The 24,491-nt window shown below is 45.5% G+C and overlaps 1 protein-coding gene across 1 annotated transcript in view; it reads right to left on the bottom strand.

Annotated features, from left to right (window-relative positions):
• Positions 1–24,491, bottom strand: part of IL20RB (interleukin 20 receptor subunit beta) — a 41,170-nt gene that overhangs the window by 3,231 nt on the left and 13,448 nt on the right. Inside the window, exons 2-6 of the mRNA XM_084815484.1 lie at positions 22,286–22,406; positions 14,146–14,336; positions 9,017–9,141; positions 4,463–4,613; positions 5–150 (exon numbers count right to left, since the gene is read on the bottom strand). Coding sequence (XP_084671610.1) covers positions 5–150; positions 4,463–4,613; positions 9,017–9,141; positions 14,146–14,336; positions 22,286–22,406 — 734 coding nt within the window. The remainder of the gene's footprint in view (positions 1–4; positions 151–4,462; positions 4,614–9,016; positions 9,142–14,145; positions 14,337–22,285; positions 22,407–24,491) is intronic.

Genomic DNA, 24,491 nt, shown 5'->3' with positions numbered 1-24,491 from the left:
TTACCAAAGTGTCTGGCAGGCCCACATTGGGGCAGCAGGAATACTGGCAGATCTGGCAGGTTTTCCAGGTAAGCCAAGGAAGCGCCAAAACAGTCACAACGAAGACAACTAAGAAGAGCGGGGCAAAGGTCACCCATATGGCTCTGTCATCTGGAGACAAAAAGAGAAGAGTTACTAAGAGGGCAGAAGACCACGAGAGGCTCTGCACTGAAAATATCTGGAAGCTGCTGTAGGTGCTACTATACATTGTGTTTACATGGTTATGCACCCTTTTGAAGAGTAACTTGAAGCAGTATATGGTTTCTCTGGAAGACCAAGGTACCCATCTTTGCTACACCTGTAGGGGCACAATCCTATGGGTTGCACCCTGGGTACTTGTAATCCCCCGAACTCGGAGGCTTCCAAGTATCCTATGCAGAGAGGGAGGTGCCTGGTGCCTCCCGCGCTGCATTTTAACTAGACAGGCAATTTCGCCTGTCTAGCAGAGGCTTCGGGAAGGGGGAGTGGGAGGGAAGGAGGCTGGGGCAATGATAGGAAAAGGCATAAGCCAGCTGCCCCAGCCTCTTCCCCTCCCCACCCCCAAAATGCCTCCTTTCTCCCATCTCCATGCTCCATTTACGGAGCACGGAGAGGCAGCCAGTGTGGTTCTCTCCACACCAGCTATGAGTGGGAGGGGGAAGGGGTAGGGCATGAGCTCAGAGCCTTGTTTAAGAGTATGGAGCCAGAAGACCAAAAAATCCTATCTTCCCCAAATGCTGTCTAGGGGACATAGGATTGCTCCCTAAACTGGTTTTAAACCGTCACATTTCTCCCATGACTTTCAGTTCCGAACTGCCTTTCAAATCTTCAGCAGTGGATTTCAAATGTTCTATCCTAGAAAATCTATTCATTTCATTCATTTGTTTCATTTATTTAATTGATTACATTTCTTTTCTGCCCAACAGCTGAAGCTGTCTGGGCAGTTTCCACGTCAATTTGTCTGCTGCAGAACCTGTGTGCACTGCAGAGGATTTGGGGTGTGTTCTGAGAGGGACCTTCAGCTCAGTGGTAGAGCACCTCGCCCCCAATCCCTGGCATCTCCAGGAACAAGTATCAGGAAGATGTGATATGAAAGACCTCTGCCTGAGACCTCGGAGAGCCACTGTCAATCAGAGTAGACAGTTCTGGCCTACATGCACAACCAGTCTGACATGGTATAAGGCAGCTTCCTATGGTGCAAAGTAAGTTCTCATTGGGCAGCTCTCATGTAATGTGTACTTTGGGTGTTGGTGGCAGGGGCTGTGTATCCACCAGCGATTTACTCCAACCTGGCTGCACGGTGAGGTCTCTGTGTTTCCATGATGTTGTGGCCATTCAGCACCAGCCCTGCATTTTATCATGGAAAAACCGCTTCTTCTGAGACTGGTTATAGTCCGACTTTTCCAGCTTACTTTGGCTCCATGGCTGACCTGTTTCCACAACCACGCTGGATTCAGTATCATAGTCCTGCCCACAGGGCATGTAGCCCGGCCTTTGTGGGTGTCTCGCTCACCTGCCCATGACCTCAGTGACCCAACCCTTTCCTTCTGTCTGTTTTCCGGAAGTTTCATTGCCATTTTGGAGCAGGATGCTGAGGGACCAACTTTTGAAACATCATTGAAAATAAGTGCTAGAACACTAGTGCGTATAAGCCTGCTATTGCAGGCAAGCAAGTATTCACACTACAGCCTGAAAATCAGGTTTATCTCAGGTTGTCTTCCATCAATATGCATACTGTCAGGGTGGAAACTGAGCCCATAGAGCCCCAGAGCAGTTCTGATTCTGAGGAAGAACAGCAATCCGTGGGAGAGGAGCTCGCTCATCTCTCACAAGCACAGCAGCTGGCAGAGATTCCTCCTGCCAGCATTCCTGGGATAGATAGTGACCCTGGCAGTGAGAGAGCACTAGACGGGGGCTTCCTGGATGCTCGGCGCAGACGCAGGGAGCGATGAAAGATGGAGGGCGCTGAAAGGAGGCGCTCCGCTCGTTTGGTGCTAAAACAACAGTTGCGTCCCGAGGACCCAAGGCAAAGAGGGGGGATCTCTCCATAGCCCATAAGTTCAGAGTCTTCCCGTGGTTCTCCTTCAAACGGGGACCAACTGCCTTACCTGGAGCTTAGGCTACTCTGCTATCTATCCCCAGTGCGGTTCCTTGCTTAGTCTCTAGTGATTAGTATCTGTAAGAGTCATAAAGGAATAAAGGAATAAAGCCTTGTAAAGAATCCTCGTCGTCTGTGTCCTGAGTTGGCTGTTGGAGGGGACTGCAAGAGGCAGCTAGGGCACTCCTGACACATACCCTCTATGTCAGTATCTTCCTATGACTCTATCACTCAATTGCAAAATAGCATTAACACACATTTGTGCTATCATGTGATAGCGCAATTGTGCCATAGCGCATTTTTCGAAACAAGCCTCCTTGACCTCAACAGGAGTTAGCAGGCACCCCTGGACTAATGCGCTATTGTGCAATAGTGCTATCACGCGATAGCACAAATGTGTGTTAGTGCTATTTCGTGATTGAGTGATAGCAAGATACTGATGTGGAGGGTATGCGTAATTGAGGGAAAGGAAAAAAATGCGTGGAATCGGGCATACGTCTGGGAAGCCTACTCAGAAGTAACTCCTGTTGTGGTCAACGAGGCTTGTTCCTGAGATTGCCATTAAGGGGAGTAGAGCCTGGAAGGGGGAACCTCTCTGATTGGTTGAGCAGCCCCTGCCAGTTTGATGACGTTCACTTCCAATCCCCCCACCCCACCTGGAAGTATGTTTCTGTCAGCAACTTATAATGGTGTGGAGAAGTCGTAACTGGAGCGGCGCACTACAGGAACAATGAGAAGGGTTGCAGTGCCTGTTAACATGCAACTGCGCCTTTGCTTTTTCACTCCTCTTCGTTAAAGTGCAATTGTGCTTTAAAACTCACTTTAAAGGGAAAAAAGGGGCTTGGAAGACAGGGAGGAGACTGGCCAGAGTGGGAAACCGGAGCGGAGCAAAAGGGGGAAAGGGGGGGGGGACTCAGCAAGAGGAGGAGGCAGGAACACAGATGAGGTAATCAGATCCCACCTAGACTCCAACCAAGCCATCAAGCAATTAATTCGATTAGAGCTCAGTGGAAACAGCACAGAGACCCAGGCTACAGCAGTGATAAGCCAGGACTTTAAGCACTGTAGAAACTGGAAAAGGAGTTGGCAAAGCTGCAAGCCAGGTGAAATCAATAGCATGGAAACACACCCCGGTATGAAAACACCAAATATATCTGAGTTTGGTAAAGTGTCATTTGGCTGTTTCTGTTAGATATGAAATTCAGCGCAGAAGCCGAATGGAATAAATAATTACTTTACAGATAGCTATCAAAGGGTCACAAATGTCCAGTGTTTATTAAAAGCGAGTGCCCTCTGCTCCAAAGGAGAACCACGTTTGGGCACCACATTTTAAGAAAGATATAGCCACATTGGAAAGGGTTTGGTGGAGATGGTAAGCTGTATGGTTAGCTAAGATGGAAAACAATGGAAAACACATCTTATGAGGAAGAGCTTTTCTAGATGAGGCTGTTAATCAGCTGTTAATCCGCTGTATCTACTTTTGGTTTCATGACAGAATTATGATCTGAGCACTCTATGTGGAAGGTTTCCTTTCCTGTTTTTCCTCTACTTAACCTCCAGGTGGCACTGTGGTATAGCAGAATAGCCCAACTACACAAGAGGAAATGGCACTTTCTTTTGCTTTCACAATTAAATGCTGCATTTTCCCTGCTCTAAAAAAAACTCATCGAAAGTGCTGCTTAGACACAGAAGTGAAACTGGAGAGTTGTGACATCATCTAAAGAACCCGTAAACAGCCATGTGTAGGGAATGATGAGCGCATGATAAACCCGTATGATAAACCTTTCGGGCATGTAGAAAAGCCCGAAAGTTTGAAGGAACTGGTTATGTTTAGCATGGAAAAGATTGGAGGTGGGGCATGATCATATAGAAAAACATTCTCTGCTGCCCCAGATGCCAAGACTAGAACTAATGGGTATAAGTTCCAGGAGAGTAGATTTCAGCTGAACATCAGGAGAAACCAGTGGAGGCTGGTGGCTCCAATGACAATGGGGCAGTGAATCTATTCCAGGTTTCAGTCAGAACTCTAAAGGAGCTATCCAAGGTTCAACCTTGGGTAACTCATTTAGAATTCTGACTGGTTCTGAGTGAAACCCAGAACAGATTAACCACCCCACTGACATTGGAGCCACCAGCCTCCACTGGGAGAAAAGCCTTGATGATAAGAGCAGTTTGACCATGGAAGCCATTACCTTGGGGAGCAGTGGCTCTTCCTCACAGGGGTTCTTCAAGCAGAGGCTGGATAGCCATGTGTTGGGGATGCTCTAACTCTGGGATTTCCAGCATCAACCAAGGGGATTGCCTGGCTGACCTACAAGGTCCCCTCCAATTCCACGTTTTTCTTACCTCCAGCCTTCACACACTGCACATCACTGAAATTGCTGCTTCGGTTAATGGCCTCAACGTAGGTCTGGGCTCTAATACAGTATTCAACTCCAGCTTCCATGGTCTCCAGATGTATGGCAGTGCTGCTGTCTCTCACCACTTTGTGGTCCACCTAGTTTCACAAAATCCAGGGTGAAAAGAGAAGCCGGGGTGGAAAGGGTTTCCAAGCATAAGATCAATTAGCCTGCTCTTCGGCATACGATCCTGCCTTGTCCTTCTCTCCAACACTGACACGTTAATGAATACCGTTGCTAAACAAGAAAAACAACCACAACGTGTTTGTGGGATGCAGCCCAAACCCCAAGGACAGACAAGATGTACCAATACCAGAGCTGAAACAGAACTGATGACAAATTCTGAGACCCATCAAGATTTCAGAATGCAAATTCAGCTTTTTGAATACCAGGTATTTATTTCTTTTGATTTAAAGATTTGACTTTGAGAGGAAAAAAAAAACGGGAAGCAGGAAAATATATGCTGGAATGCTTGCAAGGAAATTGAGGTTAGAAGGCCTCCTCCACTCAGCCCTGGTATTTTGAACACTAGCCAATTAGACAGTTATCGGAAGTTAAATTGCAGTAGTACAACAAGACCACAGAAACATGCTTATCCTATGTTCCATGCTATAGGGAGGGGCCAAAGTTTCTGGAAGTTACCAGCCAAATTCTTTCATGACCTCTTTGTAGGTAAGCCAAGCAGCTGAGATGAAGGGCTGGTTCACACAGTCAAAAAACAGTGTGTGTTTCTCCATGTGCATCCATTACATGAGAAAAACAGCATAGGTGGACATGGTATATAAGAAGAAGAGCCCTGTTGGATCAGATCAGCAGTACATCTAGTCCAGCAACTTGCTTCCTAAAGTGGCCAGCGAGATGCCTCTGGGAACCCCACAACAGGCCTGAAGGCAATACCAGCAACTGGTATCCTGAGGCTTGGTTCGCACATAACGCTAAGCCATGGTATGATTTGTTGAAATTTGACGTGTCGCAAACAAACCATGGTTCGTTAAGCGCTATAAACCGCAAGCAGAACATGTTTTTTTGTTGACGGAGGGAGCAATCTTATGGCTGCTAGACAGCCATAGGATATCTCGTTTTCTGGGAACTGACTTCGGAGCCTGCGCTCTGAGGTCGGTTCCTGGAGAACCGACCTCCCCCTACTTCCGCACTGCCTCAGAGGCAGCACAGAACAGCACCGTCCTCCGTGCTTGCAAGAGGAGCGTGGAGTGGCCGGAAAGGGGCGTGTCTGCGGGTGTTCCGGGGTGGGGAGGGCGGAAATGCCTGTATGACACATCCAATGTGTTGTACAGCAGCCTCCTCCCCTGCTCCACCTTCCCATGGCTACACAGCTGCAATCGGCTGTCTAGCCGAAAATGCAGGGCAGGAGAAGCATGCAGGGAACAATCCCCTCCGTGCTTCTCCTGCTCTGCAATGGAAAGGTGGTCGCCTCCAAGTTCGGAGGCGGCCGCCTAGCTGGATAGGATTGTGCCCTTATTGCCCCAGTTTGCATGTAATGAGAAGCTACTGTGGGTGAATTGCCCTTTAGGGTTTCCCACTGTGGTGGCCGCTGCCGCCATTTTGAATATTTGGGCTGAGGTGGGGTGCTCCTTGCTGCATGCAACCACAGCAAGGGTGGGTTGTTGATGTGGTTGAAACAGCCCATGGGTTCTGGGTAGCTTGTCAACCAGCCAAACAGCCTACCCTTGCCAGGTTCACATGTAACGAGAAGCCACGGCGGGTGTTTGGATTGCCAGTTTGGCACCTGCAGGCTAATAAGGATGGCTGGCTCAGGCATGCTGGGAGTTGTAGGCCTTTTTTTCTGTCTAAACATACATAGGATTATGCCCTGAACTACGTAGACCAGGACTCTGGGGAACTCTCCAAAGGGAGCAGAATTCTGTAAGGGTGAAGCAGGGACCTTCTCACTTCAGAAACTACTTTGCACCTTTTACAAGCTAACTTGTGAACTCATGAATAATGATTCTTTTAAACCATACAGGTTCTAGCACATCTTACAACTGGAATAACCTGTTAGCCCTCTGGGTCTGTTTTCTCGCACCTGTCCTCAGTTCTGTCCTCTGTACCTCTAACAGCCTGTTGCCAACATTCCATCCCATCACTCTGAGGGTGACGAAGAACTCAAATTCAGGATAGGTCTATGTAGCAGGGGAGGCTGGTGGCTCCAATTTCGGTGGGGCAGATGATCCATTCTGGGTTTCAGTTAGAACCAGATAGAAGCCTAAAGGTGCAATCCAAGGTACTGAACCTTATGTCCCAAATGGATCCAGCACCTTGGATAGCTTCTTTAGACTTCTGGCTGGTTCTAACTAAAACACACAATGGAATCTCTGCCCCACTGAAATCGGAGCCACCAGCAGATATGTAATAAGCTGAGATACGGTCATCCAGATGTGGTCATAGTTTAAATGACCCAACTCATAGAGATACACACACACACACACACACACACGGTGTTTCATTCTAGTCCTTGACTCAGATCTTGTCAAGGAATTTAATGGTATTTATTTAAATATTTATATCCCACCTTTTGGGCCCTTATGGAGCCCTCCACCCCCCAGGAAGCTCACAGACACCACAAAAAAAATAAAATAAACAATCAATAAAACAAACAAAACAAAGAATCAAACAAAAACCAGCAACCAGATATTAAAAATCACAGAAGGGAAGAAAAGACTAAACCAAACCAAAAGGACAGCATAACAGAAAGGTTTGGGCAGTACATTGGAACACCAATAAAGAGTGGCTGCTATTTGGGCCTCATGGGGTTGGCAGTTCCAAAACCTGGCTGCTGGTGGGACCAAGGCCACTACCTGGAAGGCATCCTTGGGCAGCTGCCAGTGCTTCAACTACTTGTCCCTTCTTAATTTTATTTTTCCCGCCCCAGCATTCTGACTAGAGCCAGGCAGCTGGAACTAGCCAAGGTTTCCATTCCCCACAATGCCCTTGGCTTAACATTGTTCTCGGGCCTTGTGGGAAATTAAGAAAGGGTGGCTTAGCCCAGCCCCACGGCACCACTTGGTGAGCTGCCGTAGCAATGGCAGAAGTGGCCTCCTCATGGAGGAGGGGCATCAGACGACTCTCTGCCCAGGGTCCTCTCAAACCCTGGAAAAAGTCCTGAGTGCTGCAGCTGGAAAAGCTCTGTCCCACTTCCCAACCAATTGCAATGGGATATGAAGTGCAACCTTGTATAATGATGGCAGTGGGAGGTAGGAACATATGGATTTTGTTAAATCTGTTCAATGTATGTTTCGCAGGTTGTCAGATACTTCTCGTTCTTGTGTCTGCTCATTGGCCAACTTTTTTTTTTAACCAGAATTATGTTTTACTTGTGCTAAATCACATTAGCACTAATTAGCACTCACTCCCTTGGACCTGCGCTTGAGCCCTCACAAGCTCAGCGAATCACCCGCACTCACCCTGGGCCCGTCTGGCGAGGGCCCACCGTTTTGCTGCTTTTTAAAATGAAAAAAGGGAGCTTAAAAAATGGACATATTTAAATATGCGCAGTTTGGGGTCTGGAAAGCTTAATATGCACAATATTAGAGACAATATGCCTCTAATATTGTGCATATTATTTAATTTATATCCCGCCTTTTTTCCTCTTGCAAGGAACCCAAGGTGTCTGACATTATTCTCCTCCCCATTTTATCCTCACAACAACCCTGTGAGGTAGGCTGGGCTGAGAGTCTGTGACTGGCCCAAAGTCACCCAGGGAGCTTCCATGGCCGATTGGGGACTAGAGCCAAGATCTCCCGGCTCCCAGTCCAACACTCTAGCTGCTACACCACACTGGCTCTCCGTATTAAGCTTTCCCGGCGCCCAACTGAGCATATTTAAATATGCACATTTTTAAGCTCCCCTTTTTCATGAAAAAAAGAGGCAGCAAAATGGTAGACGCTGGCCGGACGGGCCCAGGGTGAGTCTGGGGCGCGAGTGGGGGCGAGCGAGGGCAAGGTCTCAGCGGGCACAGTCTGGTGGTTGCGGGCAGGGGGGCGACGGACTCCTGGACCCAGTCGGGTGTCCTTGGCATCCCTAATTAGCATTAATGCTTATTAGCACAAATCCCACCCCGCAAGTGAAAACCTTGTCTGCAAGTCAGAAGAATCTGTGTGACTCAGAAAAAGCCGGTCTGCTGAGGCATCCGCAAGTCGGATTCCTCTGACATCCCAGGAAGGCAGACTCATGTAGGAAAAGGTGAACCTTCAAATATTTTGGCCCCAAGCAGGATATTTGTATTGTGCCAGGCAGGAATCAAAGTGATCCTATACTTCATCAGACAACAGTCTATAGCAGGAAAAACTGAGTAAGGAAGGATAAGGATGAAATCCCGTCATGAATCATTTGCTGTGTCACCCTGTAATAATACTAAGGTTCAGAGTTTTTGTCAGTGCTTCAGGATGGCCTAAGCTTTAGACCTTGTCAAGTAAAAGTACTTTTCTCCCTTTCTGTCTATCCAATCCTGCATTCCCAGTCCAGACACAAAACCAGAACATACCTTGAGCTCTTGGTCCTTCCTCCAGTAAAATACCCAGAATTCAAAGGCAGGCCCTAGACGCTCTAGCTCCACGAGCAAATGATATCCATCAGCTGTGACAGTCAACATAGGTGGAATGAGGGATGCTGTGAAAAAAACCCACACAAATAATCTCCATAATGTGACCGTACATAAATTTCACTTGCCAGCTCAGGAAAAGAAGGATTCATGTCTGGCATAATAGACCAAGAATCCTCCAAAGCTTACCCAGGGCAGATCCACCCAGTAGCTTGGAAGAAGGCCAGATGGGCATCTGGTGGTATGGGCCCTACAGCCTCTCATACCCTCTTTTGCCTCCCCCAGTGCTGTGGTCCTGATCCAATTTGCCTCCCCCGCCAGCTGCTTAAAAAATAAAAATAAGGACTGGTCATGGATCTCCAACTTTTCATCTAGCTTGGTCTAAAAATGGTGGCCGTGTGTCCTACTTTGCGGAGGACACTCCTCTATTTGAAGGCATCCTCTGTTTGAGCACTGGTTATGGGGCGAATTAAAAATGAAATAAATAAATAAAATACGAAGGGCTGCCCAGTTCAAGTCCAGTTTAAACTTAAAGAACCCAGTGAAGGCTGATGGCTCTGATGTCAGGGGGTGCTGAATCCACCCTAGGTTTCAGTCAGAACTCTAAAGGAGCTATCCAAGGTATTATCTATTTAAAAGAGAGTAATTATTTCTAAATTTGAATCTATATTTGCATATACAAATGTTATACAAATCCGTGTCCTCTTTCTTGATGATGCATTTTCTCTTTTTTGCTGATGTGTAATTTCCACACACCCTCCCCCGCCACTTTAGAGTTCCCACTATCCAAAATGTGAGTTCAGTGAGTTTGGGTTTCTCATTTGTGGTCCCTACCTATGGAGTTTATTATCTAAGACAGGCTTCCCTGACCTGGTTGCCTCCTGATGTTTTGGACTTCAATACCCATCAGCCCCAGCCAGCATAGCCAATAGGCAGGAATCCTGGGAACTGTAGTACAAAACATCTGGAGGGTATCAGATTGTGATGGTCCACCTGAGCCCAGGCATACAGGTTTTTAAAAAGGGGCACAGAACATTTATTTATGTATTTTTAAAATGCATATTCCACCTTATCTTACCCAAAGACAACAGGCTTCATTTAAGTCTGTTTTAGTGATGATCTGCAAATCTGTATGTTGTTTATGTGTATTTTAACTTCCTACTCTTTTGTGTTGTAATGGATTAGTATCACTTTTAAATTAGAATTTTGTCATATAGTTTTGTAGCTGTTGAAATACTTTTAAACTAGGAAGATGTTCTTATTACTATAAACTAGCCTTCTCAACCTGGTGCTCTCCAGATGTGTTGGAGTACAGGCCCATTGTCCACAGCCAGCATGACCATTGGCCATGCTGGCTGGGGGTGATGGGAGTTGTAATTCAATGTATCTAGAGAACACCACAGTTGTTAATGCACCATCATTAGTGCACCATTAACCACCATCAGGCCTAATGTCAGTTAATGCATGATCAGGCCTGGCTAATCTCAAACCAGGGACCTTTTTTAAATTTTATGTATGCATTTCCTTTAGTCAACTATTCAGTAACAGGACTCTCATGTCAGGGTACAAGTTAAAGCAGACATGATACAGTTATGTTATAAAAACAAGAACAAAACCATTATCATCGTCATCTTGCTGGTTGCTACACATGCAATTGTTTCCTGAAACCTCCGTGGCTTGTCCGTTACAGAGAGACAGGAAAAGTCAGATGCAGCAGGAATTCCCAGAAAAAAACTAAAAGCCTCCATTGGCCAATATTTCTCTATGGTCACAGTGGGGCTGCTATATCCCTTGGCATCTCTATGGTAACAGCCCTATATATGTTTTACGGGGAGTCAGAGCAGACACCATTTTCCATTTTAGACCAGGAGAGCCAATAAGGATAGCAATTACGTGTGTCTCTAACCTTTTTCTATCACTATGGCGAACTAGGGTGGGCAGGTGTCCTCTTTTACAGAGGACAGTCCTCTGTTTGAAGGGCTGCCAGAGGACTATGCTTTATTGTCAATGTATCCTCTACTTGAATGGTTGACAAGTCCAATTCCAGTCTAAAGATAATGAGCCATAAGAACTGTTGTCCATCAACAATTTGCACCTGGACACCAGCCTGAGCAGGTTCACAGATCACCTGGTCACAGTCTTCAACAGTATGGTGAGATGTGCTGTTTTTCTACTGAAATTATAATGGTTATTTCTAAATTTGCATATATACCTATAAATTACCATATGCAAAACTTATGCAAACCACTGTCCTCTTTCATCCTCTTTTTTGGCAATTCAGAAATGGTCACCCTATAAATTACCCCAGTAAGTAGCCCTTCACCTAGTGCTCCCTCCACCTCTGTGTTGGTCCTCTTTGCTCCCTGCTTGGAGGGCTGGTGTCAGGAGGTGGCATCTTTGGGCACCTGCTCAGGCCCATTCCCTAGCAGAAGAGCCACTACAAAGCCCCGGAGGCAACCAGGCCCTGCTGCTCGTCCTCCTTGTCCTCTCTCTCTGGGGAGTGGCGTAGATTGAGCCTAGAGGAAGGGAGCAAGCAAATGGGCAATGGTGAGGAACAGGGCAGCCTACTCAGGGAAGAAGAAGCCAGTGAAGCCATCTTTCCTGATGACCCCTTAAAACCTGTAGCAAATACTATCTGCTGGTTATGAATACTTCTGGGTCAACTACAGCCTCTTTTCCAAGCAAGAATTCACTCCAATGCTTCTATAGTGTCTTCAGTACTCTTCTGTCTCTGCTCTTGACTTCCTAGCTTAGTCCCTCAGACTGAAACTCTGGCTTTGGCTGTGATGTGGCAGTGACATTCCAATTCCCTTTCTTGCAGGTTGCCCAATTCCTCCTGATGGAAGTGTTCTCCAGGTAGCAATTTCATCCCATGCCAATTATTTGGAGCAGGTAGAAAACATCCCTTCTTGCTCCACCAGACCAAGACCTCTGCATCTCATAATCAAGATGCATAAAAGCTTCAGCCTGGACTGGTCTGCTCCCATCCATAAACCCGGTGGGACCATTGCAAGGCCACCATTTACTAGGCAGTTCACATAGATGGATGGCTTCCAGGTCTCAGCCCAGGAACATCCCAGGAAAAGAGCAACAAAGGGTCTTGTGGCACCTCAAGTCCACTTCATCAGATGCAAGATCTAAACCCTGGAAAAGATCAACCTGCCTTCTCCCAGGGAACTTCCTGTTCAATGGTGGTGAATTTCTGAGGATGCACAGCCTGGGTCACATTTCTGGGGCACAGTCTTGCCTTTGTCCTGTATTTCTCATGATCCATTCTTGTTTTTTCTAGTAGAAACTCCTCAGGGCTAAGGTGGAGTAGAAATTGGATTCCATTACCAGAGCCAAGTATTAAGCAATCTTGCATAGACTTGAAATGCTTCTTGTAGCAATATAATTTTTTGCCTACAGGCTTCTTCTACACTAATAGTACCTACCAGTTATAGTTGGGGCTAAGGGAAGGACAGAACAGTTCTGTCTATTCTAGAAGGGAGACTACACCATGCAAATGCAATGAGCAAGCTACATGTTCCATGGCGCGTGGAGGCAATTGGCATTACTAGCAAAGTGTTAAAATGGTGTGGAGTGCTGCTGTTCAGGATTCCAGAAACTCCATTCTATTTGCCATGCCATGCCATTCCACAACATTCAGTCGGCATTTTGTGCCCAGTGAGCACATTCATTCCTCATCAGAGTGTTTTGGGGCTCCCCCTAGATTTTTTTTACCCTGAAGATTGTTCTTTTGCAAACTTTGGAGTTCTGCAAAGCCTGTTGACACCTCCCTTTTGTGCGTAGGTGGCACTGTTTTGGCTACATAAACAATGAGATGGCACTCACAGCTTGAACACCAAAAACAGAGGGAACAAGAGTTATAACATAGGTAGCTCTAGGACAGAATGAATTTCTGTGTCAGGGTGGCCTTTGCATTCAAAACAATGGCCATATGACGGATTAAAATATCAATGGCCTGATGTTTGTGAGAAAACGACATGCAAAGCACTTCATTTTAGAGAAAGAACTTCCTGCATATTATCTCTACCACGTTTTCTGTGTCACAAACTGCCTCACATCTGGGATTGCCACGTTCAGTATGGGATGAACATCCTGTGACTTTATGGATTGCATTCAGCAGGCACAGCTTTTCATCCTGCCAACATTGGACAAGCTATATCTGTGGAACTTCCCTCCTCTATATCACTATTAAAAGTACAAAAACCTGGCCCTCCTTTGCATCTGATCATCCTAAATTGTGGACATGGATTTGGCGTCTTCTGACAGTTGTCTAAAAAACACGATGGAAAGCAGATGCAGCAAATGGCAGATTTTGAAAGCAACTTTGTCTGGAAGTCGCATTCTCTGAATTTGGATCCCTTCTCCTTATGTGTGTAGGGTGAGATTCAGTGGGTATGGGAAACACACTTTACTCATGCTCCAAACCACTCCAAATATTATCATTATTGTTATTATTTTGTGAAGGGCTGAGCCATGGCACTAAAAAAAGGTGTAGGCCTAAGCTCTGGTAAGTTCTGTCTTAACTGAAGGCAGTTGGAGAGAAATGCACCTGCTGAAATTCTCCCACAGGAAGAGGCCGGCCCCATTACATCCAGTTCTACCATTAAGCAGTGGGAGGAATGCGCCACCATCAATCATGTCAACCCCAACCTGTGCAGTCTGAAGTGGTACATCCAAGACACAGATTTACCTCAGTCAGGACTGGTTCCAGGTTTGGTGGGGCCTTCAGTAAAATGCTATTGATGGCCTACCACCAGCCATGAGCTCACTTGGCAGCAGTGGTAGAAAGCCTCAAGCTGCCATTTTAAAATTTCACACAGTGTTCTGGAGTGACGCTATGTTGGGTGCTCCAGGGCACTGTGGTACATTTAAAGTAACAGCTCATAACTTTGCCTACAGGAAGGGGAAAGGCAAGGCAAGGGTCAGCGTTGGTGGGCCCTGACAGAGTTTTGGGATCTTGGCAGCTGCTAGACCGAAGAACAGGCTCATCAGGACAGTGGTTGGTGGAGAGTTCAAAGTGTCATTTGTCCAACACAGGGGGGAACGTGAATGAACACACTTACTTGTGATACGATTGAAGAGCCTATCGAGAGTGACCCAGCGCGAGGCCTGGGTCCCCAGAACTGCCCTAACACGTAGATTGTATGGCACGGTGGCAGAAACATCTTCTGAGATGTCACACTGAGTAACACTAATGCCTATACATTCTCCAATGGGAATCCAGCTGTCATTGGCGTAGTCTCTCTCGTATTCCCTGAGGAAAATGAACGGCAGATTTAGGGGAAAGAGTACAATGTAGTCTTCTCTGCAGAAAATGTTGATCCTTGAACACTTTGCCTCAAAAAATCAAGGGCCAGTTCCTGATCAACCCCCTTCCCTGGTGTGTTGTGTGTCTGCTTTGCATTTGCAGTGGTGTGGTGTTTACTGCAACTCAGAGTAAATTAGACTGCCTACCTGCTCTGATAATGGGCTCTTACATATGTAGAATCATAGAATAGTAGGGTTGGAAGGGGCCTATAAGACCATCGAATCCAATCTCCTGCTCAATGCAGGAATCTAAGTCAAAGCATCTCTGGCAGATGGCTGTCCAGCTTCATCTTGAATGCCTCCACATATAATAAGACATACCAGCTAGAATGGTCCTCGAAGAAAAGAGGGCAGGCCGTAGGCCCAGTGGTGGGCGGAAGTAGATAAGGATGTACTGGTAGATCACTGGATGATTTGCAATAATCGATCAACAAGGGTTTCTGACTCTGAATTGTGTAATAATAGCAACAAAAGGGTTCACCCCCTTCCTAAGTTGGGTTGTTAGAATATCTGGTCTCAAGTAACTCAGATGTAGATTTGTACTTCTGTGTGGAGGTCATCTCATGATTTGACTCAAAGGGTGTAACAGATAGTGGACTCCACTTCCTGAGCCACCATTTTGAATCTGGCTCCAATCATTTCCTTTGTACCTGGCTCCAGTTGTGGATCTAGGTGTTCTAGGTGGGCCGGGGCAAGTAAAGTCTGAAGCTTGAAGTCTGCCCACCTAACCTAAGCCTATGTGGATATGCATGGTCATACCATTTTTTCCAAATTTGCCTAATTTTTCCCTGATCTTTTGTTTTATTTCAGTAACTATCCACACAATTCTTCAGCATATTGTCCCACAATGAACAGAAGCTTGTTGTCTGGCTGTGGCCACACGTGGTCTATATGCAGAGATGCCCCGTGACATTTTGATGCCTGAAGGGGAAAATTCAAATGAATTTTGAATTCAAAATTCAAAAATTCAATTCAAAATTTTGAATTCAAAATTCAAATGGCAGCCCCCATGGTGGTAAAAATATAATACACGCTATAACTGAGAATTTGCTGCCCTTTTGGTACCCCAGATTCTGCTGTCTGAAGTGGACCTCTGCCTCCCCTAATGGATGAGTTTGCCAATTGTGTTTGTGCCCAGCTCAGAGGATGATGGGTCCCCATTCTCACAGAACCATTTCCTTCCTAACAACTTTCTACTGTTGGTGGTGATGTTCTAATTGTGCTTTCCCAACATTGTATCTGGTGTTGGTCTAACTTACGCCCCATTTATTTATATGGGTCTACTCTAAGTAGGACTAACACTGGATATAACACATGCATTCCTTATACAATTTAGGGCACAATCCCATGCATGTAAGCCGCCTTGGGAGGGCTTCTGCCCTGAAAGGTGGCCAAGAAACATTTTAAATAAAACAAACAAACAAACGAACAAATGCTTAGACAGGAAAAAAGTTCTACAACTCCTAGGATTCCCCAGCCAGCATGGCTGTCTGGGGAAAGCTGGGAGTTGTGGGACTTTTTTTCCTGTCTAAACATGCATAGGATTGGGCCCTTAGTTATACAAGATGTAGAGCAAAATGGCATAATTGCGCTTAGGGTGGAGTCTGGTGGCTTCAATTTCAGTGGGCTGTGAATCCACTCTGGGTTACAGTCAGAACTAGTTAGAGCTCTAAAGGAGCTATCCAAGGTGCCAAACCCTATCCCCAAAATGGGTTCAGCACCTTGGGTAGCTCCTTTAGTGTTCTGACTGGTTCAGACTGAAACCCAGAGCCCCACTGAAATTGGAGCCACCAGCCTCCACTTGCACACTATACCGTGAATCCCCCATCCCAGACACTGGCGCAATATCTATACAGTATTTGCTAGCAACACCTATTCTTGTATGTTACAACATGATTAAGCCCCAAAGCAGAAAAGGCTGGCAGGGCACAGGGTTCCCTCCCACCTTCTCACATGGGCTATATGTGTTATAATACCACTCAACTGTTATGGCCTAGTCTACATATGCAGCAGAATGCAGCAGCAATGTATATGAGGTGACAGAAAATACTGTATCACTCTAGACTGCAAATGGAAAATTTTTAAATGCTACCCTACATTAAAAGCTCCCTCCAAGTAGAAAGCTCGAACAACATGTAGGGAACTGGGCTAGAACCTCTATTCTTGATGTGTCATTCATTCATTCATTCATTTATTTATTCCATTTATATCCCGCCCTTTTTTCCTCTTGCAAGGGACCCAAGGCGGCTTACATTATCCTCTCCCTCCTCTCCATTTTATCCTCACAACAACCACCCTTTGAGGTGGGTTGGGCTGAGAGTCTGTGACTGGCCCAAAGTCACCCAGTGAGCTTCGATGGCTGAGTAGGGACTAGAACCCGGATCTCCCAGCTCCCAGTCCAACACTCTCACCACTGCACCACACTGGCTTTTTATGTGCTGAATGTATTTCTTTTTTCTTATTATTTCTTCTTATTTTGCTATTACAGAGGGAACTCCCAGTAGATAAACCAAGGAAAACATTTCATCTTACATTAATTCATAAATGCAAATGATACCAAAGAAGAGTTACAGACTTAATCGAACTCATACCAGTTAAATTGCCCCTAACTAAATAAGGTTGTACTGAATCCTGTCCTCTTTTGTCCCAATATAAAATAAAGAGACTCCATTTTTCTATAAAAAAGTTATTTGCTGATTGTCCCTCTCTGACCATATTAGTTAATTTAATCATCGAGGCCATATACCAAACCCTCATACACCATTCATCAGTCGTTGGATTAACTGAACTGAGCCCGATCTCGTCTGATCTCGGAAGCCAAGCAGGGTCAGCCCTGGTTAGTACTTGGATGGGAGACCACCTGGGAATCAGGCTTCCTGCACTGAGCAGGGGTTGGACTTGATGGTCTTGTAGGCCCCTTCCAACCCTATGATTCTATGAACTCTCTCCCACCTATGGCTTATGGCCAGACTAGCCACTGTCAATTACTGAATTATCATTTCTATTCTATTTATTTTTTAAAGATGGAAAATATTCAAAAGAAGTATGCTTCACCTGAAGTATGGAGTGAGGCAGTACACTTTATCACCTCAGGATCTTACCACTTCATTCTGCTGTGCGTGTAGACCAAGCCTACTCTGTGTCCCAACCCATGGGGAAATTTTGAAGGTGCTCAGCCTAGTGAGCAGGATAAGCCCTTCTCTACACACACACAGGTACACTGACAGCTAGTCAACAGCTTGCATCGGCTGTGGACATAAGGAGAGCCCTGCTGGATCAGACCGAAGGCCTGTCTACTCCAGCATCCTGTTCCCAACATTAGCTGACCAAAGGATTCTGGGAAACCCACAGGCAAAGCGGCACATGAAGGCAATAGTCCCCTCTTGCTGTTGTTCCCCAGGAACTGGCATTCAGTGGCATGCTGCCTCTGATCCTAGAGAAGGCAAAATGTACAGGGGTAGCCCGACCATATAGGCCTACGGCTCCAAGTTAAGGTGGGGGAGGCACCCAATTCGAGGGGGGGAAATACAAATTCTTAAAAATACAAAGCAAAATTTTGTATCTCTATTTTATCTGATCTCAGAAACGTTGGTTGGACAGGAGGTGGAAAAACCAAATAATTATGACCCTGTTTGTTGTTGTTCAGTCGTTCAGTTGTGTCCGACTCTTTGTGACCCCATGGACCATAGTATGCCAGGCCTTCCTGTCCTGCGCTCTCTCCCGGAGCGTGCTCAAGTTCATATTCATTGCATCGGTGATGCTATCTAGCCATCTCATCCTCTGCCGTCCCCTTCTCCTTTTGCCTTCAGTCCTTCCCAGCATCAGGGTCTTTTCCAGAGAGTTTTCTCTTCGCATTAGGTGGCCAAAATATTTGAGCTTCAGCTTCAGTATCTGTCCTTCCAAGGAGCAGTCAGGGTTGATTTCCTTTAGGATGGACTGATTTGACCTCCTTGCAGTCCAGGGGACTCGTAAGAGTCTTCTCCAGCACCACAGTTCGAAAGCATCAATTCTTCGGCGCACAGCCTTCCTTATAGTCCAGCTCTCACAGCCATACATTACTACTGGGAAAACCATAGCTTTGATTAGACAGACCTTTGTCGGTAAGGTGATGTCTCTGCTTCTTACTCTGCTGTCTAGGTTTGCCATAGCTTTCCCCCCAAGGAGCAAGCGTCTTTTAATTTCATGGCTACAGTCACTGTCTGTGGTGATCTTGGAGCCCAAGAAAATAAAATCTGTCACTGCTTCCATTTCTTCCCCTTCTATATGCCAAGACGTGATGGGGCCAGATGCCATGATCTTCGTTTTTTTAATGTTGAGTTTCAACCAGCTTTTGCACTCTCCTCTTTCACCCTCAACAAGAGGCTCTTTAGATCCTCTTCACTTTCTGCCATTAGGGTGGTATCATCTGCATATCAGAGGTTGTGGATAATTCTCCCGGCAATCTTAATTCCGACCTGTGATTCATCCAACCCGGCGTTTCTCATGATGTGCTCTGCATATAAGTTAAATAAGCAGGGCGACAATATGCAGCCTTGTCGTACTCCTTTCCCAATTTTGAACCAATCGGTTGTTCCATGTCCGGTTCTTACTGTTGCTTCTTGACCATCGTACAGGTTTCTCAGGAGACAGATAAGGTGGTCTGGTACTCCCATCACTTTCAGCATTTGCCACAGTTTGTTGTGATCCACACAATCAAAGGCTTTAGCGTAATCAATGAAGCAGAAATAGACGTTTTTCTGGAATTCTCTTGCTTTCTCCATGATCCAGCGAATGTTGGCGATTTGATCTCTCGTTCCTCTGCCTCTTTGAAACCCAGCTTGTACTACTGGTAGTTCTCGGTTCACATACTGCTGAAGCCTAGCTTGTAGGATTTTGAGCATCACCTTGCTAGCATGTGAAATGAGCGCAATTGTGTGGTAGTTTGAACACTCTTTGGCATTGCCCTTCTTTAGAATTGGAATGTAAACTGACCTTTTCCAGTCTTACGGCCACTGTTGAGTGTTCCAAATTTGTTGGCATATTGAGTGCAGCACTTTAACAGCATCATCTTTTAGGATTTTAAATAGCTCAGCTGGAATACTGTCATCTCTGCTAGCTTTGTTGTTACTAATGCTTCCTAAGGCCCATTTGACTTCACTCTCTAGGATGTCTGGCTCAAGTTCAGTGACCGCACTATCATGGCTATCAGGGACATTCAGATCTTTCCTGTATAGTTCTTCTGTGTATTCTTTCCACCTCTTCGTAATCTCATCTGCTTCTGTTAGGTCCCTGCCTTCTTTGTCCTTTAGCATGTGCGACTTTGCACAAAACGTTCCCTTGAGATCTCCCATTTTCTTGAAGAGATCTCTAGTCTTTCCCATTCTGTTGTTTTCCTCGATTTCTTTGCATTGTTCATTTAAGAAGGCCTTCTTGTCTCTCCTTGCTATTCTCTGGAACTCTGCATTCAGTTGTATATATCTTCCCCTTTCTCCCTTGCTTTTCGCTTCCCTTCTTTCCTCAGCTACTTGTAAAGCCTCATCAGACAGCCACTTGACTTTCTTGCATTTCTTTTTCTTTGGGATGGATTGAGTTGCTGCCTCCTGAACAATGTTACAGACCTCCGTCCATAGTTCCTCAGCACTCTGTCTATCAGGTCTAATCCCTGAAATCTATTCCTCACCTCCACTGTATATTCATAAGGGATATGATTTAGGTCATACCTGAATGGTTTAGTGGCTTTCCCTACGTTCTTCAATTTAAGCCGAAATTTTGCAAGAAGCAGCTCATGATCTGAGCCACAGTCAGCTCCAGGTCTTGTTTTTAGTGACTGTATAGAGCTTCTCCATCTTTGGCTGCAAAGGACATAATCAATCTGATTTCGATATTGACCATCTGATGATGTCCATGTGTAGAGTCATCTCTTGTGCTGTTGGAAAAGAGTGTTTGCTGTGATCAGCGTGTTCTCTTGGCAAAACTCTATTAGCTTTTGTCCTGTTTCATTTTGTACACCAAGGCCATGCCTGCCTGTTATCCCGGTGATTTCTTGACTTCCTACTTTAGCATTCCAATCCCCTATGATGAAGAGGACATCTTTTTTTGGTGTTAGTTCTAGAAGGTGTTGTAGGTCTTCATAGAACCGATCAACCTCAGCTTCTTCGGCATCAGTGGTTGGGACATAGACTTGAATTACTGTGATGTTGAATGGTTTGCCTTGGATTCGTACTGAGATCATTCTATCGTTTTTAAGATTGTACCCCAGTACTGCTTTTCCCACCCTTTTGTTCACTATGAGTGCTACTCCATTTCTTCTAAGGGATTCTTGTCCACAGTAGTAGATATGATGATCACCTGAATTAAATTTGCCCATGCCTGTCCATTTTAGTTCGCTGATTCCCAAGATGTCGATGTTCAATCTTGCCATCTCATGTTTGACCATCTCCAGCTTACCTTGATTCACTGATCTGACATTCCAGGTTCCTAAACAATATTGTTCTTTACAGCATTGGACTTTCTTTTCACCACCAGACACATCCACAGCTGAGTGTCCTTTCGGCTTTGGCCCAGCTGCTTCACTCTTTCTGGCGCTACTTGGAAATACCCTCTGCTCTTCCCCAGTAGTATATTGGACACCTTCCGATCTGAAGGGCTCATCTTCTGGCATCATATCTTTTTGCCTTGTTGTATGTTCCATGGGGTTTTCTTGGCAAGAATACTGGAGTGGATTGCCATTTCCTTCTCCAATGGACCACATTTTGTCAGAACTCTCTGCCATGACCTGTCCGTCTTGGGTGGCCCTGCACGGCATAGCTTATGGCTTCACTGAGTTATGCAAGCCCCTTCGCCACAACAAGGCAGTGATCCATGAAGGACCCTGTTTAAATACCCCTAAAAAGCATTAAATAGGGGCAAAATGTTTCCCAGTTTACCAAAAACCTCACCTAGATCAGCCCTTCATGTTTGGGGGTGGGGGTGCAGAGTGCATAGTTCACCTGGGGCGGTAGTTGCTGGCAGCTAGTCTAGGGCTGCCCCTGAGTATATAGCTATCATGATTAGTAGCCATTGATAGTCTTAGGAAGCAATACTACAGCCACTAGACACTGTCTAGAGGGCCATAGGATTTTTTGGTTTCTGGGTTTCTCCAACCTCAGTTCCCAGAAACTGCACTCCCCGCTCCTTCCCCTGCCCTCCCGTAGCCAGCATGGTTCTCTCCGCACCGCCTACATCTCTGTGCTTGGAAATGGAGCAGGGAGATGGGGAAAAGAGGGTGGTGCTGGGGGCAGGGAGGGGGGAAACTGGGGAAGCTGCATTACACAGCTTCCTATGAGCTGCGCAGCCTCCTTGCTTCCTGCTCCGAAGCTCCCCGGCTAGACAGGCGAAATCCCCTGTCCAGCCAAAAATACAGGTCGGCCGGAGCACGGAAGTGAGGATCATCTCTGTGCTCTGGCTGCCCTACACTGGATAGTCATCGGCTTCCGAACTCAGAGGCTGACGACTATCTGCATAGGATTGTGCCCTTATCCTCCATGAGTTTGTCTAATCCTGTTTCAAAGCTATCTAGGTGGGTGGCCATTATCTTGCAGAATCCCTGTGACCACCATTATCTTGTAGAAACAAATTCCATACTTCAACTTTCCACCGTCTGAAGAAATACTTCCTTTTGTTTATTCTGAATCTCCCACCGCTCAGCTTCAAGGGATGACCCCACTGGGGTCTAGTATTATGAAAGAAAATTCTTTCTAGCCACTTTCTCCACATCATGCATAATTTTATAAACCTCTAAGATGTGTCTCCTCCTTATTCACCTTTAAAAAAACATAAATCATACCTACAGCATATTTAGCAAGATAATTAATTCACCCTGATTGGTCTGCAATCAACCAACATTCCAGATGCAAAAGAAATTTCAAGAAAGCATACCCTTGAAACTCAACTGAGTATTTTACAGCTTCTCCAGGCACGATCACTGGGTTCCATACCAGAAAGTGCTTCATATTGGTGGACAGAATTGTGATGTTCTGAGGTGCTGGCAGTAATGTACCTTTCAGGAGAAATCACCAAGCAGTACACAAAGAGAGAAAGTCAAAAGTTATCATTTGCTCTGTGGGTTATTAGGAAGGAGCTGAGGTTATAGTTACCACTGGATTGCTCTGTCAACAGGACATAGACAAGCGTGCTTGTGCCCACCTTTGGCTAAACAGGGTGTGGTATTTCCTTCTTTGGAGATTAAAAAAAAAAGTCAGATGAGCATCTGTCAAAAGATGTTTTGTGTATAGCACAGGGCTGTTGAACCTCAGGTCTGCACACCAAATCCAGCACACCTGGGGCCCCAATCCAGCCCTCCAGGATTCTGCAGATGGCTCCATCCCCTTTCCCCTGACCCGTAATTGTTTAGTGGTTTCCTGGCTTTTGCATAGTTTCTCGACATTGTAAAAGGTTGAAATCCCTCTCCTAAGGTTTAGTTGCTGAAAGTAAGAGCTTTAAGCTAAAATATGCTGGTGTTTTGTCCCTGCCCTTTTGCCCCACCCACCACTGGAACTCACCCCCCTCCCCCTGCCCAAGAGCTTCTCTGAAATTGAATTCACCCCTTGGACTGAAAGAGGTGAGACAACCCTAGCATAAAATGTCCTAGAAAAAAATGGGCCAGCTACCCATGCAGAAATTACTCCGCTGAATCAAAGATCAATTCCTGTACATCAATGGCAAATAGGTTGAAAATTTCTTGGATAGTTGGACGACCAAGTAGTGCCCGAAGTCAGAGCAGAGACATAGCCTAGTGGTGGTGAGAGGCTGTGGACCCCCTCAGGGCTATTTCAGGACCTTTCCATGATTTTCAGCTTTCATTAATGATATCTGTAGTCCTTTCAGTTATGAAGATAACCAAAAATATGTTCAGCTATAACAATATAACAGTGACAGTAAACAACTCAGCAAAAAGTAAGCAAAAACGAAGGATCAACAGCAGAAAGCAAAAAACAAATATACAAACAAACAAAAACAAGTTGCGAATCTCAAGCTGGTACCAAATGAGATTTATTCAGAAGATGTGAAATGCCCAACACACTTGAATTTTTTTAAAGATCTGCTGAAACACTGTAAGAAGGGAGAGCAGCAGGGGCTCTGAGGTTGCCTATTAACAGCACCTAGACACCAGCCTAAGCAGGCACACAAGTTACAGTCTTCCCCACTATGGTGAGATGTGTTGTATTTCTATTTAAATTATAGTAATTCTTTCCACATTTGTGTGTGCGTGTGCACACACACACACATTCGCATATGCACATTTTATGCAAATCTGTTTTCTCTATTTTGGCAATGCATCTCTTTTTTGACAATGCCTAAGTGGCGAACCTGTTTGATATTCTCCCCTTCAAACACTAAAAAGAGATCCCCAACTATTTCTTAACCATTCACTCCCACTGAAGAAGCATCTACCAACCATCTAGGACCATTAACCAGTAATCTGCCAAGATAATATTTTTATGTACAAATATAGGCTAGAAATAGGTAACTCGTAAAGTTGGTTTGTTTGTTCTGAGGCAAAACCTGTGTTAAATTTGTTTACCATCATGTTATAAATTGTGTCATATAGATTTAACACTTTTTGTGATTGGCTGGGGTAGCCAACATTTGGTGCTGAAATATATGCAATCCTATAAACACATATTTGGAGAGCCAGCGTGGTGTAGTGGCTAGAGTGTTGGACTGGGAGTCAAGGGATCTGGGTTCTAGTCCCCACTCAGCCATGGAAGTTCACTGGGTGACTTTGGGCCAGTCACAGACTCTCAGCCCAACCCACCTCACAGGGTTGTTGTTGTAAGGATAAAATGGAGGAAGAGGATTATGTATAACGCTTTGGGTTCCTTAAGGAAGAAAAAAGGCGGGATATAAATGTAATAAATACATACATAATAAAGTTGGATAAGTTCTACTTAAGGAGAGGATTAACACTACCTTGGTAACGGAGGGGAGATTCTCTATGCTCCCACATGTCATGCTTTTATAATTTGTGGTAAAAACCAAGTTGAGTATCTTCCTCACTACTCATTCAGTTGCACTGCCTACTGGCACAGAGTACTAAAGAAGAACATCTCCAGTGTATATTAAATAACTGGAAAAAATGCCC

The sequence above is a fragment of the Heloderma suspectum genome, chromosome 10 (assembly GCF_057233095.1).
Source record: "Heloderma suspectum isolate Gila_16-S chromosome 10, 16-S_ref, whole genome shotgun sequence".
In the NCBI taxonomy this organism is placed as follows: Eukaryota; Metazoa; Chordata; class Lepidosauria; order Squamata; family Helodermatidae; genus Heloderma; species Heloderma suspectum.
This window is presented reverse-complemented; position numbering and strand designations above follow the sequence as displayed.